This window comes from Anolis carolinensis, chromosome 3, assembly GCF_035594765.1.
Source record: "Anolis carolinensis isolate JA03-04 chromosome 3, rAnoCar3.1.pri, whole genome shotgun sequence".
Classification (NCBI taxonomy): Eukaryota; Metazoa; Chordata; class Lepidosauria; order Squamata; family Dactyloidae; genus Anolis; species Anolis carolinensis.
Genome location: NC_085843.1, coordinates 30,502,361 through 30,518,058, shown reverse-complemented (window position 1 = coordinate 30,518,058; position 15,698 = coordinate 30,502,361). Strand labels below are relative to the sequence as shown.

General features: G+C 42.7%; 1 protein-coding gene across 5 annotated transcripts in view; it reads left to right on the top strand.

Annotated features, from left to right (window-relative positions):
* The first annotated feature begins 1,746 nt into the window (after nt 1-1,746).
* The window catches only part of atp8a2 (ATPase phospholipid transporting 8A2), a 445,463-nt gene continuing 431,511 nt past the window's right edge, over nt 1,747-15,698 (top strand). Inside the window, exon 1 of one of the 5 annotated variants that reach the window (XM_062974659.1) lies at nt 1,747-1,806. In XM_062974659.1, the coding sequence (XP_062830729.1) occupies nt 1,785-1,806 (22 nt within the window). In that variant the 5' untranslated portion in view covers nt 1,747-1,784. Of the gene's footprint in view, nt 1,807-2,709; nt 4,165-15,698 lie in introns of those variants that run through there. The other 4 variants (XM_062974657.1, XM_062974658.1, XM_062974656.1 and 1 more) reach the window with 4 other exon arrangements.

The following is a 15,698-nucleotide window of genomic DNA, read 5'->3' as shown; positions in this document are numbered from 1 at the left end:
AAGGGCAATGTCAGAAACTGAAAATGTAGGAAAAATAGAACCCAAAATCTCTTTTTCAGCTTGTAAATGCAGGACTGAACACTAGATTGTGAAAGGTTGAAAAGTTGACAAGCTGAGAAAAAGCATATTGAGTAGACTTAGAAGAGGTTAAAAAAAAAAAGTAAAGCAAGGATTAAAAGTGCAGTTTATGGCTATAATTTAGATTTGTTGAAAGAGTGAATCATCAGAGAGCAAGATATTAAAAGGCGAACATAGCTGCTGTCCCCAAGGTGCTAAGCCTTTCTTGTTCAGCACCATGGACAAAGTTTGGCACCTTTATAGTTTAGGCTGAAATCTAGAGCAGATTTACTTCTCCACCATTTTGCAAAAAAAGACAATAAATACATTTTGCATTAGGATATGTAGTGTCAGATCATTTTTCTAGAATAGGCCACTCTTCAGGATTGAAATCTTTCATGGCCCCAGGGCTAAGGCAATAAACACACCGCATTTGCACGCACAAGCTTTTGTGTCCATTCTTTATTGGGTGGTTAGCAAGTTATTTATTTATTTACTATATTTCTACCTCGCTCTTCTCACCCCAAAGGGGATTCAGAGTGGCTTAGTTCAGCCAGTTCAGTGCCACATTGCAAACACACAGTGTATAAATATCATAAAGTACAAATCAAAGCACATTTAACATAATATACAAGACAAAAATCACACAAAGTACAATAACATCCAGAAATTATACACACACACACACACACACACACACACACACACACACACATATATATATAGCATTAAAACTTTTTAAAAAATTACAATTATTGTGGAGACTCATCAATTAAATAGTATATTTTGCTAAGCTCATTCATCAGTGGTAAACATGAGCCAGCGAGAAAATCAAGAGAAGTCTCCACAAAATAAAATAAAATAAAACAAAAATTGAAAACAAAACAAAAGTCCTCACTAAAGCCCAGAAGGAACAGATCTGCCAACTGCAAAAATCTCTCCAGCCTGGGGGAAAAAAAACAATGTAGGGAAGAAGAGGGTCATAAGCTACAAAAGCAAGCGTAATTCAAGGCCATTTTCAAGGATGTAACAAAGTGTTCTGTGCCCAAAAATGAAGGTGAAAAAGAGAAGGTTCTGGCTTAGAGGAAGTATAGTAGGCATGGACAAACATGGGCTCTCCAGGTGTTTTGGACTTTAACTCCCACCATTCCTAACAGCCTCAGGCCCTTTCCTTTTCCCCCTCAGCCGCATAAGCATAAGCGGCTGAGGGGGAAAAGGAAGGGGCCTGAGGCTGTTAGGAATGGTGGGAGTTAAAGTCCAAAACACTTGGAGAGCCCATGTTTGTCCATGCCTGAAGTATAGCATTTTGAATTTTAGTGCTAATTTGTGAGTGTACTTTGCTTGTCATTTAATAAACAATAAGACCAATGTGCTTAGTTTCCTTCCCATTTCCCCGACTGCTTATTATACTTCCCTTTCCCCCAGTTTGTGTCCATCTCACATAGAAAGAAAGCCACTGCAGCTTGGCTTGTAGGATTGCTAAAATCCTCCTGACCATCTTAGCCCCTGTTTCCACTGGGGAAGCCCTGGAAAGTGACATGCTGAGAAACTGGACCTGTGTGTTTTTCCCACTTCTTGGATTAAAAGGGACGACTGGGGTCTCCCTGAACCCTCTTGGGTCCGGGGCGTTTGGGACCAGGCGCGTCGCCTCTTGAGTGGGAGGGAGCGGGAGGGAGGGAGACGGGCTCCAAAGCCAGGACTGGACCTGCCGGGAAGAGCCGCTCGCCATGGAGCCGGGCCTGCAGCTAGGTAAACGGGGCTTCTCCTCGGCCTCCCGCGGAGAGGCGCTCTGCCCCACGGCTTCCCTCCCTTTCCAGAGGGGTTACCAAGCCCTTCCCTCCGCCTGGGACGGCTGGGACCCTCGCTGTCCTCTCCAAGGCCCGCCCACGCCGCAACCCCCAGCCAGGCTCCCAAGTCCTTCCTGATGCGGGGACCGCACTGTGTCCCGCGAGAGGAGCTTTGGACCCAGCCGCCCGGGACCCAAAAGGGAGCTCTGGGGTCTTCGCTGTCCCCCAGGTCCCTGGGAGTCCCATCGCGTAGCCCAACACGAACCCCAGAAAGGTCTCGATCTCGCTTTAGATCCGGAACAAGCCCCTCTTCCTCCTCTCTTCTCTTGCAAACCCAGATTGTGATTGTAAGCAAGCTTTGATGGGAATGTGTTTGATGGGAAGGCTTTCATGGCCGGAATCAGTGGGCTGCTGTGAGTTTTCCGGGCTGTATGGCCATGTCCCAGAAGCATTTCCTCCTGACGTTTCGTCGGCATCTATGTCAGGCATCCTCGGAGGTTGTGAGTCTGTTGGAAACTAGGCAAGTGGGACATACAGGCCCGTAGCCAGGATTTTGGTTGGGGGTGGGGGGGTGAGTCTGAGCGGGAGAGGGTCTACCCTAGCAAACCTTTTGTATCATTATCCCAATACCCCCATGCATATGGGATATATTGAGCATGGTGATCAGATCATGATATGAATAAACACAACAGATTAAATAATAAATGTAAGGCCTTCTCGAGTACCACCCTGAGAATTTCGGGGGGGGGGGGGCTGAACCCCTGGAACCCCCCCCCCCCTACATGCCTGGGGACATATATATGTCTGTGGAATAATGTGGGAGAAAGAACTCTTGTCTGTTTGAGGCAGGTGCGAATGTAGCAATTAGCCGCCTTGATTAGCAATGAATAGCCTTTCAGTTTTCAAGGTCTGGCTGCTTCCTGACTGGGGGAATCCTTTGTTGGGAGGTGTTAGCTGGCCCTGAGTGAGTGATGTCTGGACTGTTTTCATGTCTGGACTGTTTTCTTTGGAGTTTTTAATACTGGTTGCCAGATTTTGTTCATTTTCATGATTTCCTCCTTTCTGCTGAAATTGTCCACATGCTTGTGGAATTCAATGGCTTCTCTGTGTAGTCTGACATGGTAGCTATTAGAGTGGTCCAGCATTTTTGTGTTTTCAAATAATATTCTCTGTTCAGTGTTCTTCTACAGCTGACTTCTCTGATTGAATTAGTCTGCAGTGCCTTTCATGTTCCTTTATTCGTGTCTGGGCAATGCTGCTGCGTTTGGTGGTCCCTATGTAGACTTGTCCACAGCTGCATGGCATACGGTAGACTCCTGCAAAGGTGAGAGGATCCCTTTTGTCTTTTGCTGAATGTAGCATTCGTTAGATTTTCTTAGTGGGTCTGTAGATAGTTTGTAGGTTGTGTTTCTTCATCAGCTTGCCTATGCGGTCAGTGGTAGTAAGAACACTTTTCCTCTGGGTGGATCTTTGTCTTTCCTCTCTTGTTCTTGGCCTTGCAGCTCTTCTGATGTCTGTGGTGTAGTCTCCATTGGCCTGTAGTAGAGCCCAGTTGAGGTGGCTCAGTTCACCTTGGAGGAGGTGGGACTCGCAGATTTTTTTTTTGCACGGTCTGTGCTTCTTTTTGACTTGGGTGATGACCTGGGCCTAGTTCCCAACAGACCTCACAACCTCTGAGGATGCCTGCCATACATGCGGGCGAAACGTCGGGAGAAAATGCTTCTGGAACATGGCCACACAGCCCGGAAAACCCATAGCAAAGCAGATTGTGCTTGTAAGCAAGCTTTGATGGGAATGCCAGGGGTTTTTCTCCACTGTAATCCCTTGGATTGCCGCTGCTTGGCTCTCCTCTACACCAAGGACGCGCCGCCCCGCTTTCCATCCGCAGCACCGCAGAGGAACCAACCCCCCTCCAAAACACACACAGAGACACCGGATTACCGCGAGCTCCGCTTTGCTTTGCCCTCCAGGGATCAAACCCCCTTCCTTCCCTTCCCCTTCTTTTGGCGGGGCCTTGGAGAGTGGAGGGGATGGGGAGAGGGAAGGGGAGGCCGGCCAGAGCCGCAGTGGAGCCATAAACCTCCTCCTCCTCCACTGCGCGCTCCCGCTGGATGCGTTGTTGCCTTGCGCGCCCGCGCCGCAGCCCGTGGATGGCGAGGCGGCTGGAGGGGGTGCTTCCCCCTTGAGCCTGGCTCTTTCGGGGGCGCCCCGTCCTCCCTTCCTTCCTCCTTCCTCGCCAGCGTCATGCCCAACCCAAGCGGCCTCGACAAGGCGCTGAAGATGTCCCTGCCCAGGAAAACCAAGATCCACTCGGCGGCCGGTAAGGGCGGACGGGTGGGCAGGCGGCGGTAGGGCGGGGGATTCTGGTGCCTGCGTCCTTCGCGTGTGGGCGGCGGAGAAGGGAAGCCAGCGGCCTGCATCTTGCATGGCTCTTGGAGGGCGGCGTTACGCCCCCCTGGGCCTCCCTCTCCAGGATCGATCGCTTCCCACTTTGGCTTGGAGTGCTCCGAGGAGGAGGAGGAGGAGGAGGAGGACGAGGAGGAAGGAAGGGGGGAAGGAGAGAAGGAATGTTTCGGCCCCTGTTTGGCTGCCATTTTTTTTTTCGTGTCAGGATCAACCTGAGTTGCTTCTGGAGTGAGAGAATTGGCCGTCTGCAAGGACGTTACCCAGGGGCGCCCGGATGTTTTGATGTTTTACCATCCTTGTGGGAGGCATCTCTCATGTCCCCGCATGGAGCTGGAGCTGATAGAGGGCGCTCATCCGCGCTCTCCCCGGGTGGGATTCGAACCTGACAGCCTTCAGGTTAGCAACCCAACCTTCAAGTCACAAGGCTTTTATCCCCTAGGCCACCGGAGACTCCTGCCGGCTGCCAATAGAGAGGCCACATTTGAGTTGCAGGAGCATCACCTCTGCGCGCCCTGGGGATGTGCAGCAGGGCAACCTCACCAAAATTGGCACCAAGTTCCCCTTGAAGGTTCACGAGAGGAAGCTTCTCTGCGAGATACAATCCTGAAATTTAGAGGAACCTTCTACACAGCCATATAAAGGCAGAAAATCACACAATATATGCTTTGAACTGAAATATATGGCAGTGTGGACTCAGACAACCCAGTTCAAAGCAGATATTGTGGGATTTTCTGCCTTAATATTCTGGGATATAGGGCTGTGTTGAAGGGCCTTCAGACTGTGTTGAAATTGGGTCTTTTTAAGTCAGTAAAATCAGCACGGAGCCCTGGTGGCTCAGTGTGTTAAAGCACTGAGTTGCTGAACTTGCAGACCGAAAGGTCCCAGGTTCAAATCCCGGGAGCAGAGTAAGCGACTGCTGTTAGTTCCAGCTTTTGCCAACCTAGCAGTTCAAAAACATGCAAATGTGAGTAGATCAATAGGTACCGCTCCAGTGGGAAGGTAATGGCGCTCCATGCAGTCATGCCAGCCACATGACCTTGGAGGTGTCTATGGACAATGCCGGCTCTTCGGCTTAGAAATGGAGATGAGCACCAACCCCCAGAGTCAGACATGACTGGACTTCACGTCAGGGGAAACCTTTCCCTTCTACTTAAAATCAGTGCAGTCCTTTATCTTATCCCTGAAATCTGAAATGCTCCAAAATCCCAAATTGTCCACTTGGATGACCGAGACAGTGACACTTTATTGGAAAATAACTGTATCTAATCTCTGGGCACATAACCTTTTGGAAATAAAAGGCATTCATAACCTTATTGAAGAGGAAAAAATATGTCATATCCGTTTGGCAAATGTGAATCTCCATGAACATGTGTAGACCACCTTTTGAAAACCACTACTCAAGAAAAGCATGACCTTGTTAGAAGCCAACCCTTTGAACAAGTGATATTCATAAGCATTCATGTAATGACACACAAGTAACACAGTTGTTAGACTGAAGAACCATGTCTTTGAACTGCCAAGGACAAATACATGTCACTACAAAAATATATTTGGTTAGCAGAGGATGTTGTTTCTTTGGAGTTGAAATTGCAGTTGCCCAAAAGATATACGTCTTAGTTTAAAATATGCATTCAGAGATTAAAAGCAGAGTCTTCTTTGAAAAATAACATATCTTGTTTATTCATAAACATCTTGTATTAACTCACCATATTGGCCCATTTCTTACTGAATTTCAGTTACAGATAGGATGTAGCTTCTCTGTGTTGAGTACAGTACAGAGTATTATTCTTAATTAATAGTCCATAGTTTTTAGATATAGCTGTACTCACTGAAGTCCATAAGTCATACTTCTCTACTGAAATCCAAACAGCAACATACATGCATCCACCTCCAATGAAGTTTGATGCAAAAAGGTCCTTAGTCTGAACATGCTCAGTACAATTACATGTCTATAACCACTCCCACAACAAAGAGGTACAGTTAATCTGGCAAATCAACATACACATAGAATACATGTTAGCAAATATATACATTAACAAATAAATGGTGAAAGGCTTGGGAGGATGCTATTCCAACACAATGCAGTCCTTTATCTTATCCCTGAAATCTGAAATGCTCCAAAACCCTCAAATTGTCCACTTGGATGACTGAGACAGTGACACTTTTGGCTTCTGGTGGTTCAATGTTGGTTCATGCACAAAATTATTAAAGACATTGTATAAAGTTTCAGGCAATGTGTATAAGGTATGTATCAGAGATCCTCAGACCGTGGCTCTCCCCCAGCTGTTTGGACCTCCAACTCCCAGGATTCTTGATCATTACTAGCTAGGGCTTCTGGGAGTTGGAAGCCCAAACAGCTGGAGGGCCATCAGTTTGAGGATGTCTGGTGTATATGAGGCATTAATGATAGTTGGGGCTATCTCCACTTGGGTCCCATCTCCAATATATCTCATTTTGTACACATATACAAATATGAGTATTTCAGATTCAGTATTTCAGCAGTGGAACTCTCTGCCTCGGAGTGTGGTGGAGGCTCCTTCTTTGGAGGTTTTTAAGCAGAGGCTGGATGGCCATCTGTTGGGGGTGCTTTGAATGCAGTTTTACTGCTTCTTGGCAGGGGATTGGACTGGATGGCCCATGAGGTCTCTTCCAACTCTATGATTCTATGATTCTGTGACCTCCAGCAGGAGTGGGAAGAGTTCAGACTTTTCTGCCAGTATCATATTTATCAAACCTTTCTTGGGCTTTTTCATCCTTAAACAAATGAACAACCTGCATATTGATTTAATTTAATGTTTCAAGATTTTCAGGGAGACCATTCCCGCAGTCTCACCAACTTCCCTTGAATTCCTCATGAGAACATAGGAGAGAAGGGCTGCTCCAAGGCTCTGGAACCTCCTTCCTAGAAAGACTAGACTGGTGTTCTCCTTGTTATCTTTCTGTAGGAAGGTGTTTTCAGCAGGTCTTTGAGAACTGATTGTTCATGGACTTTTAATCATGTGCTATAGTGATTAGATGGCTTGTTTTCCTTTTTTAAAACAATATGACTATGCTTATAAGTTTAATTCAAATGATAGTTAGAAAGTTAACAGTTTAATTTTTATATAGCTGTATTTTGACACAACTTACTGACAGTTTAATTCTATTTTAACTTTTTATGCTATGTATGTACTTTTGTTGTATCTGTTTTGACGTTTGTAAGCTGCCTTGAATCCCAGGCCTAGGAAAAAAACAACATACATGCTATGCTGTACTATACAATACTACTTTTTCCCATTTCCCTTTCTCTCCCAGGGTTCTCAAAGCCAAACTATACATGTTACATTTGTCTCCTGGTTAATGGGGTAGCTTTTAGATAGCTTCAAAAAGGTATTCAAGGTGCAGAACCAGTTTCAGTTTTGGGTCCCAACATCTTGAACAATACTTTTATGTCCAGACAAAAGACTGGAGTTATTATTCTTATTATATTTATTTATACCCCGCTTTATCTCTCCCGGAGCCCCTGATGGCACAGTGGGTTAAACCGCTGAGCTGCTGAACTTGTTGACTGAAAGGTTGGTGATTCAAATCCAGGGAGCGGGGTGAGCTCCGGCTGTTAACCCTAGCTTCTGCCAACCTAGCAGTTTGAAAACATGCAAATGTGAGTAGATCAATAGGAAACACTCTGGTGGGAAGGTAACAGTTCGCCATGCAGTCATGCTGGCCACATGACCTTGGAGGCATCTAAGAACAACGCTGGCTCTTTGGCTTAGAAATGGAGATGAGCACCAACTCCCAGAGTTGTACATGACTGGACTTAATGTCAGGGGAAAACCTTTACCTTTACTTTATCTCTCCCACAGGAAACTCAAAGTGGCTTTAGAGCCACCCATTATCACTGATGGGATGAGAGAGATCATCATGTGATTCCCCTGATGTTTTTGGATGGTCTGGTTTGTGCACGCACCTGATTCTGATCAGAGCAGTGGTGCTCTGTATGTATATTTGTGTTCCAGCAGATGTTGCTGGACTCAAATTTTCACCAACCTCAAGTTTTCCCCCAGCCCTGCACTGTCTTCTGAATTTAAACTCTTTTTTTTCCAGTTGCTTTGTTGTTGTTATTTGTCATCAAGCCAGTTTTGACTTAATGGCGAGAGACCTTCAAGTGCCCTGCTCAGGTCTTACAAACTCAGGGCTATGGCTACCTTCAACGCACCTATTCATCCATGTTGTGGTGTCCCTTTTTTTCATTTTTTTTCCATTTTACTGAGCATTATTGTATTTTCCACTCAATAATCTTGTCTCATTGTATGTCCAAAGTATGACAGCCTCATTGTAATCATCTTGGCTATTGGGAAGTGTCCAGGATTGATTTGCTCTTTGTCTTTTTTCGCAATCCATGGTAGCTGCAGAACATTCCTCCAGAACTACATTTCAGATGTACCTCTAGCTGCTAGTGACCCTGAATCTATATTTGAACATTTTTCATTGCACTCCAGGACCATGGGCAGTTATTTGAGGGAAGATTTAGGTCAGTGGAATTACTGAAGTATAGTAACTTAGCCCCCTCCCTGCTGTGACATGAAAGCATTCCTTCCCATATAATTTCTCCAGCCCTTCAACACAGCCATATAACCCAGAATATCAAGACAGATAATCCACAATATCTGCTTTGAACTGGTTTATCTGAGTCCACACTGCTATATAACCCAGTTCAAAGCAGATAATGTGGTATTTTATACAGCTGTGTGGAAGGGGCCCTAAACAAAATGCATACTGTGTAGCTCTAATATCACTTTTCCTTCATGACCCATTTCCCTGGATTTATTATTATTTTCAAAGTGCTCTCTTTGCCTGATGAAGACTTGCATTAACTTTTTAAAGCCAAGGCAATGAATTTTGAATCTCAGTAACAGCACCTTCCAAAGTTGACTAGGATGGCTCTCTCCTTCTCCTTTTGCTAGCAAGTGAAAACTTTTGAGTGTTTTTGTGAGTTGACTGCAATGTGCTTTTCATGATGTACCTTCACATTGAGTTTCATCTTCTATTTTTAATGTTATTTTTAAAATACGAGGTTTTAATTGCATATATTTTAATTGTATATATTGCAATATAACTTTTATTCAAGAGTCATACTAAAAATAATGCCTACCAGTTCATAACACCTGCATTAACAATATGAGACATATCCAGCTACATGCATGTGTAAAATAACTGTTTGTTTACAACATGGCATTGTTCAAAAATGGTCTGCACCAGTAGCAATGCATTTATGTCACCTTTGAACCCACTCATTCAATCCAATTTGGAAAAAAATATTTCTAGTACATCCTGGCCCAATGTTTGATAACATCTTTCACTGACTGAGGCTGTAAAGCAGATGTGGCACATTGAGCACTCCATTTGTGCAAGAACCAATGACCTATGAAGTTGTGCATTACTCTGGGGCATAACTGGATTGTATTTATGATCACAGTTTCTGTTTTTCTCTCTCTAATGGATGGCTTCTTGAAGTTTCCAAAATAATGCAACGTAGCAATCACTGTATCCCACACTTCAGGAAACCAAGCAGAATCAGCCCTTGTAATCCCCAAAGACATTCACCATAATTGTCTAGGTTTATGCAATTTCTTTGCTCTAGAGGAATTGGAGTTCTACTATACCATCTGCTCAGTAGAACAACAAGGAGCCTCTGGTGGCACAGTGGGTTAAACCCTTGTGCTGGCAGGACTGCTTACTTGAGGGTGGGGTTGCTGACCTGAAGGCTGCCAGTTCAAATCCAACCCGGGGAGAGCACAGATAAGCTCCCTCTATCAGCTCCAGCTCCATGTGGGGACTTGAGAGAAGCCTCCCACAAGGATGGTAAAACATCAAAACATCAGGCCATCCCCTGGGCAATGTCCTTGCAGATGGCCAATTCTCTCACACCAGAAACGACTTGCAGTTTCTCAAGTTGCTCCTGATATAAAAAAGAAGTAGAACCACATCTGCAGAATCATTTGCAAAATAGTAGCATACAAGGCAATATACGTAGTTTCACTGGAACTTACAATTCTGTTTGGTCAGCCTAGTTTTTATACTGCAGCTAAAAAGCAATTATTAGCTTGAGTGGTTGAATCAATGGGAACTTGGTACACTACCATTTTTCTGACTTTCACTCAATCGATAGTCTCTTCTGGTTAGGACTAACAATTACATTTAGGTCAGTATCTGGGTTTCAAGAGTGGGAACCGTACTATTTTCCAGATGCTTTTGAACTGCTGGTTTCAACATTCCTTGGTATTGGATTTACTAACTGGAGATTTTGGGAGTGACAGTTCAAAAGACCTGAAGGATCAGATGGTGCCCACTCTGGTGTATTGTGAGTAGTTGAAATTCTTTCTGCCCACTTTCACTGCCTTTAGTTTTGCAAATAGTATTCACAAAATGTATGTGATGCAGGTGAATACTTTTAACTAATCTGTTGTTAGGTAGATAGGAAAAGTGGATCAAACCAAAGACTCATTTATTCCAGTATTCTGTTGGATGATGGCAAACTAAATACTTAAGTGAAGTTCATAAGCAGGACCTAAAAATCCAGGTGTACTTTATTTCAGCTGCCTAATTTAGGGTCATTTTATTATTGTTACTGTTAAACAACTGGGAGTCAGAAAGTCTTTTTGATGTATAGGCTGCGTATTCCATATTCAAAATACTTTGTATCAGAAGTGTTTTGGATTTTTTTAGTTTGGAATACCAGTATTTGCATATTAGTACATAATTACACATCTTGGAGGTAGGACTGAACTCCAAACATGAAATTAATATATGTTGCATATAATCTGAATATACTGTTATACACATATTTTAATAATTTTGTGTACAAAACAAAGTGTGTATAAACTGAACCCCCATAAAGACAAGGTTTTATATAAAGTCAAAATGTTACTATGACATTGTATATAACGGGACTTGAGCATCCTCAGACTTTGATATCAACAACAGGTCTTGAAACCAAACCTCAACAGCTACCAAGAGCACACTATACAGTAGAGTCTCACTTATCCAACACTCACTTATCCAACATTCTGGATTATCCAATGCATTTCTGTAGTCAATGTTTTCAATACATTGTGATATTTTGGTGCTAAATTTGTAAATACAGTAATTATTACATAGCATTACTGCGTATTGAACTACTTTTTCTGTCAAATTTGTTGTAAAACATGATGTTTTGGTGCTTAATTTGTAAAATCATAACCTAATTTGATGCGTAATAGGATTATCCTTAATCTCTCATTATCCAACATATTCACTTATCCAACGTTCTGCTGGCCCGTTTATGTTGGAAAAGTGAGACTCTACTGTACTTATTTATAGTGGCTCTATGAAAGACCTAGAGATTTTTAGAGAGGTGCTCTCTCAGGTAAAAAACACATGTTTTTAATGCACAGGTTTTTTTTGTACCAGGTGCTCACTGACTTTGCAAAAGTGGGAATTCTACTGAAATATGTGCTTCTTGTTCTGCCAGACTACCATAGAGGCACCAGGTTTTCATATATTCACAGTGTAAACTTTAGTGGACAGTATGTGATTCACAGATTACGTGAATCTTTCTAAAGGAATTTTGCATTTCCCAAGTTTTCTTCTGATCTTACCATTTAAATCTGGCAATTAATTGAACTACTGAATTTTGGTGGGAAGCCACAAAAAGCCATTAAAGCAAACAGAAAACGCTCCCACATCCACCAAAGTTATTTGGCCTGCCTTTGGTGCCCCAAATTGAAATGACCACCTTAAAGCAACTAAATGGATTTAGATTTAAATTATTCTGTAAGATGCTGATGTCTCCTTTCTGTTGAAGCCACAGATAGCAAAGGCACACATCTTTTCCTTCCTGGCTCTTTTTATGTTCACCAAAAATAAGCTATGTCGATATCAAATTAGGCAGTTACAAAGTGCTTTTTCTTCTGCTCAGAAACATTATTGGAACCTGCAAAAATTTAGAGGTCAAATGTTCATGCCAATTATATTGATTCAAATAAAAAGTGCTGCTGCAAACTTTTGTGATCTCAGTCCAACAGGAGACAGAATATTGTTGTACGAGAGCGGTAATTACAGTATCCTTTTTCTAGGTTCGCAGAATTAATCTATAAATATTAGACACAATGATACAGGACTATGTATCCTTGGGGGGGATCTGCCATCTGTTTTTCACAGTAGGGCTAGTCTTCCATCTCTGTGGGTCTGTATTTGCAAGAGAGAAGTTGTCTCAAGTTGTATCCATACTATAGAATTAAAGCAGTTTGACACCATATTGTGTGTCATGGCTCAATGCTATGGAGTTCTGAAATGTGTAGTTTTGCAAGATATTCTCTTTGTTAGAGAACTTTGGTTCTACAACAATCTACAAATACCAGGGTTCCATAGGAAAGTGCCATGTGGCAATTAAAGGAGATTCAAATTATAATTCTATGGTTTATTCTGAACTTTTGCTATAATTTTGCAGTGTGGATTGTCTCTCAGGGCCCATCCAGACAGGGTCCAAAATGCTGGAGCCCCTGCAGTTTTACAGAGACACCCAAACAACATCTCCGGTAAAACCGAATTAATTTGGGACAAAGTAGGAAAACCCTGGTTTGTCCTAAATTAATTTGATAGCCCATTAGACATGCGCCTTTGTGAAAGACATGGATCTAATGGGCTATGGGCCCTGTGTGGATTCGGCTTAGGGACTGCATCACACAATCCCTGGGCTCAATCCACACAGCCCAAAGGAGATTAGGCAAACCCCTACTCTGTCCTCCTTTCGCAAGGAGTTGAAAACCTGGTGGTTTCAGCAGGTCTTTGAATAAAAGTCTCTGGTGTACCGCCGACCCCTGGCCCTGAAACATGCTGTACAAGGATTATCTATTGCTAATAACGGACCATGTCAACCCATCTGATTATATGTTCTTGTTCCTTCTGGTTGTTGTGATTGTTTCTTATGACCTTCACTGTTTTACTAGTTGTATAGGTTTTTAATTTTGTTTTAATAATGTGTGTATTGTGCTACTTATGTGATGTATGTTGCTGTTTTTATGCTTGTAAACCACCCTGAGTCCCTTTGGGAAGAGAGGGTGGTATATAAATAAAGTTTTACTTACTTACTTACTTAATGTCAGGGGAAAACCTTTACCTACATTTAAGGGAAGTATTATCTTTTTTATACTTAATTTTATTAATAATTTTTCACAATACAATGAAACATAGGAAAGGAAAGGAGAAGGACATTGTTTTTGTTAACTGCCTTCAAATCAACTTCAACTTATGGCGACCCTGTGCACTGGATCCTCAACAGCCTTTCCCAAGCCTTGCAAACTCAGGTCTTGCAATCTTACAGCTGCTTTGCTGATTGTGTCTATCCATCTGAAAGGCAGCCCTTCCTCTTTTCCCAGAGTCCCCTACTTTTCCAAGCACTATAATCTTTTCTAGTGAGTCATCACTTGAAGGTGTCTATAGACTCTTCGGCTTAGAAATGGAGATGAGTACCAACCCATTAGACTTAATGTCAGGGGAAAACCTTTACCCTTACCTACCGGCCACCATTAAGGTCCTGCCAGAATCCTCCTGGTGTGAACACGGACTGGCTCTGACTTTGGCTCAAAACTTCCCCTGTTGTAATGGTCACATGGTTTTAATTGTTTTAATTTGATTTGGATACTGGCTTTTTGTGATTTATGTTTGGTTTTTACTACATGTTGTATTACCGTGTTTCCCCGAAAATAAGACAGTGTCTTATATTAATTTTTGCTCCCAAAGATGCGCTAGGTCTTACTTTCAGAGGATGTCTTATTTTTCCATGAAGAAGAATTCATATTTATTGTTGAACAAAAAAATGAACATTTATTATATACTGTATAGTAGTTGTCACAAACCAGCATAACCAGACAAACTGTGAATCCTATCAAGAATTTCTTGTTACTACCAATATTTCCATGTACAACACTCTATGGTACGTACATTTACCGATCCTGCATGCTCTGGTGTTCTGTTCGATGGACATGCTTCCAAACAAAAACTTTGCTAGGTCTTACTTTCAGGGGAGGCCTTATATTTAGCAATTCAGCAAAACCTCTACTAGGTCTTATTTTCTGGGGATGTCTTATTTTAGGGGAAACAGGGTATATGTGGCATTTAATTCTGCCATTGTGTAAGACCGCTCTGGGTCTCCCTGGGGGAGAAGAGCGGTATATAAATAAATAAATAAATAAATAAACTACATTATAGGGATCTACTCTGACCATATAATGCATTATCAAACTGCATAATATGGTAGTGTAGATCCAGTCTGTCTCATAGCTCTAAAAAATATGTACTTTTGTTTTGCTTACTTGTCCCAAGAAGAAAAATAGCTTTTCTTCAAGTCTTCAACTCGTATACTTGTCGAGGTGCCAGCTGAGGGGGAGGAATCATTACCCACCTACAAAATGGAGTGGTCCATTGTTAGAAGATGGGATTTTTCATCTAGAGATGTGCTAGTTGGAGAATAATATGTGAATTCACATTTGTTCCCCTCACTACTAGTTTAGTATAGACAAAGCTACCACTACTGATCCAGAGGTACTTAGGCACACTTTGTTCTGATTTGAATCTACTGTACGAATGAACAGGACACCCCCACAAAAAGTCCAAAAACTCATTGGCCTGCCAGTTTTTGTTTTTGCCATCTATGCTCCTCAGTCTTTTACAGCAGCTTCTCACTGAGAAATTAAACAGGTGAGGCAGCTTGTCCGAGCACATTAACTTCATCAAAATGCAAAGCTTCCACTGTTACATCAGCATTTATCATGACACTGTTTCAGGGAAAAGAATAAAGGCCAATTAAAAAGACAGCAGTTCTACAATTTGCCATACTAAATCCATATGTATATAAACATTTCCATTACCTTGTCTGTTTAACAAGTATCTCATCAAAGAAGCTCTTGTTTAGAACTTTGAAATATTGTTTTTGTGGCACTGCTGGCCATACCTTTTTGGACTACAGACCATTGACAATAAAGCCTGCAGGTTCTGGTTCTCGTGTCCTAGTTCAAGCTTTTGGCAAGTTGCAGACTGTAGTTTTGTGTGGTTTGTATGGCCATGTTCTAGCAGCATTTTCCATTGATGTTTCACCTACATCTGTGGCTGGCATTTCAGAGGATCCTCAGATACAGGTGAAACATCAGGGGAAAATGCTGCTAGAGCACGGCCATGCAGCCTGGAAACCATACAACACTCCAGTGATTCTGGCCGTGCAAAAATCTAAGAGCATTCTTTCCTGTAAGGGTCTGTGAGCAGGAGAGAAGACTAATCTCTTTTCTCTATTAGATAAGATCTGTGAGTCAAGCAGGGTCAATCAGTCAGTCTGAGGATCTGAGGATCAAGCAGATCTGTCAATCCAGTGGTCAGGATCACAGGAATCTCAGGCAGGAATGTAGCAGTGCCAAGCCAGAGCTGGAAGGCAAGCAA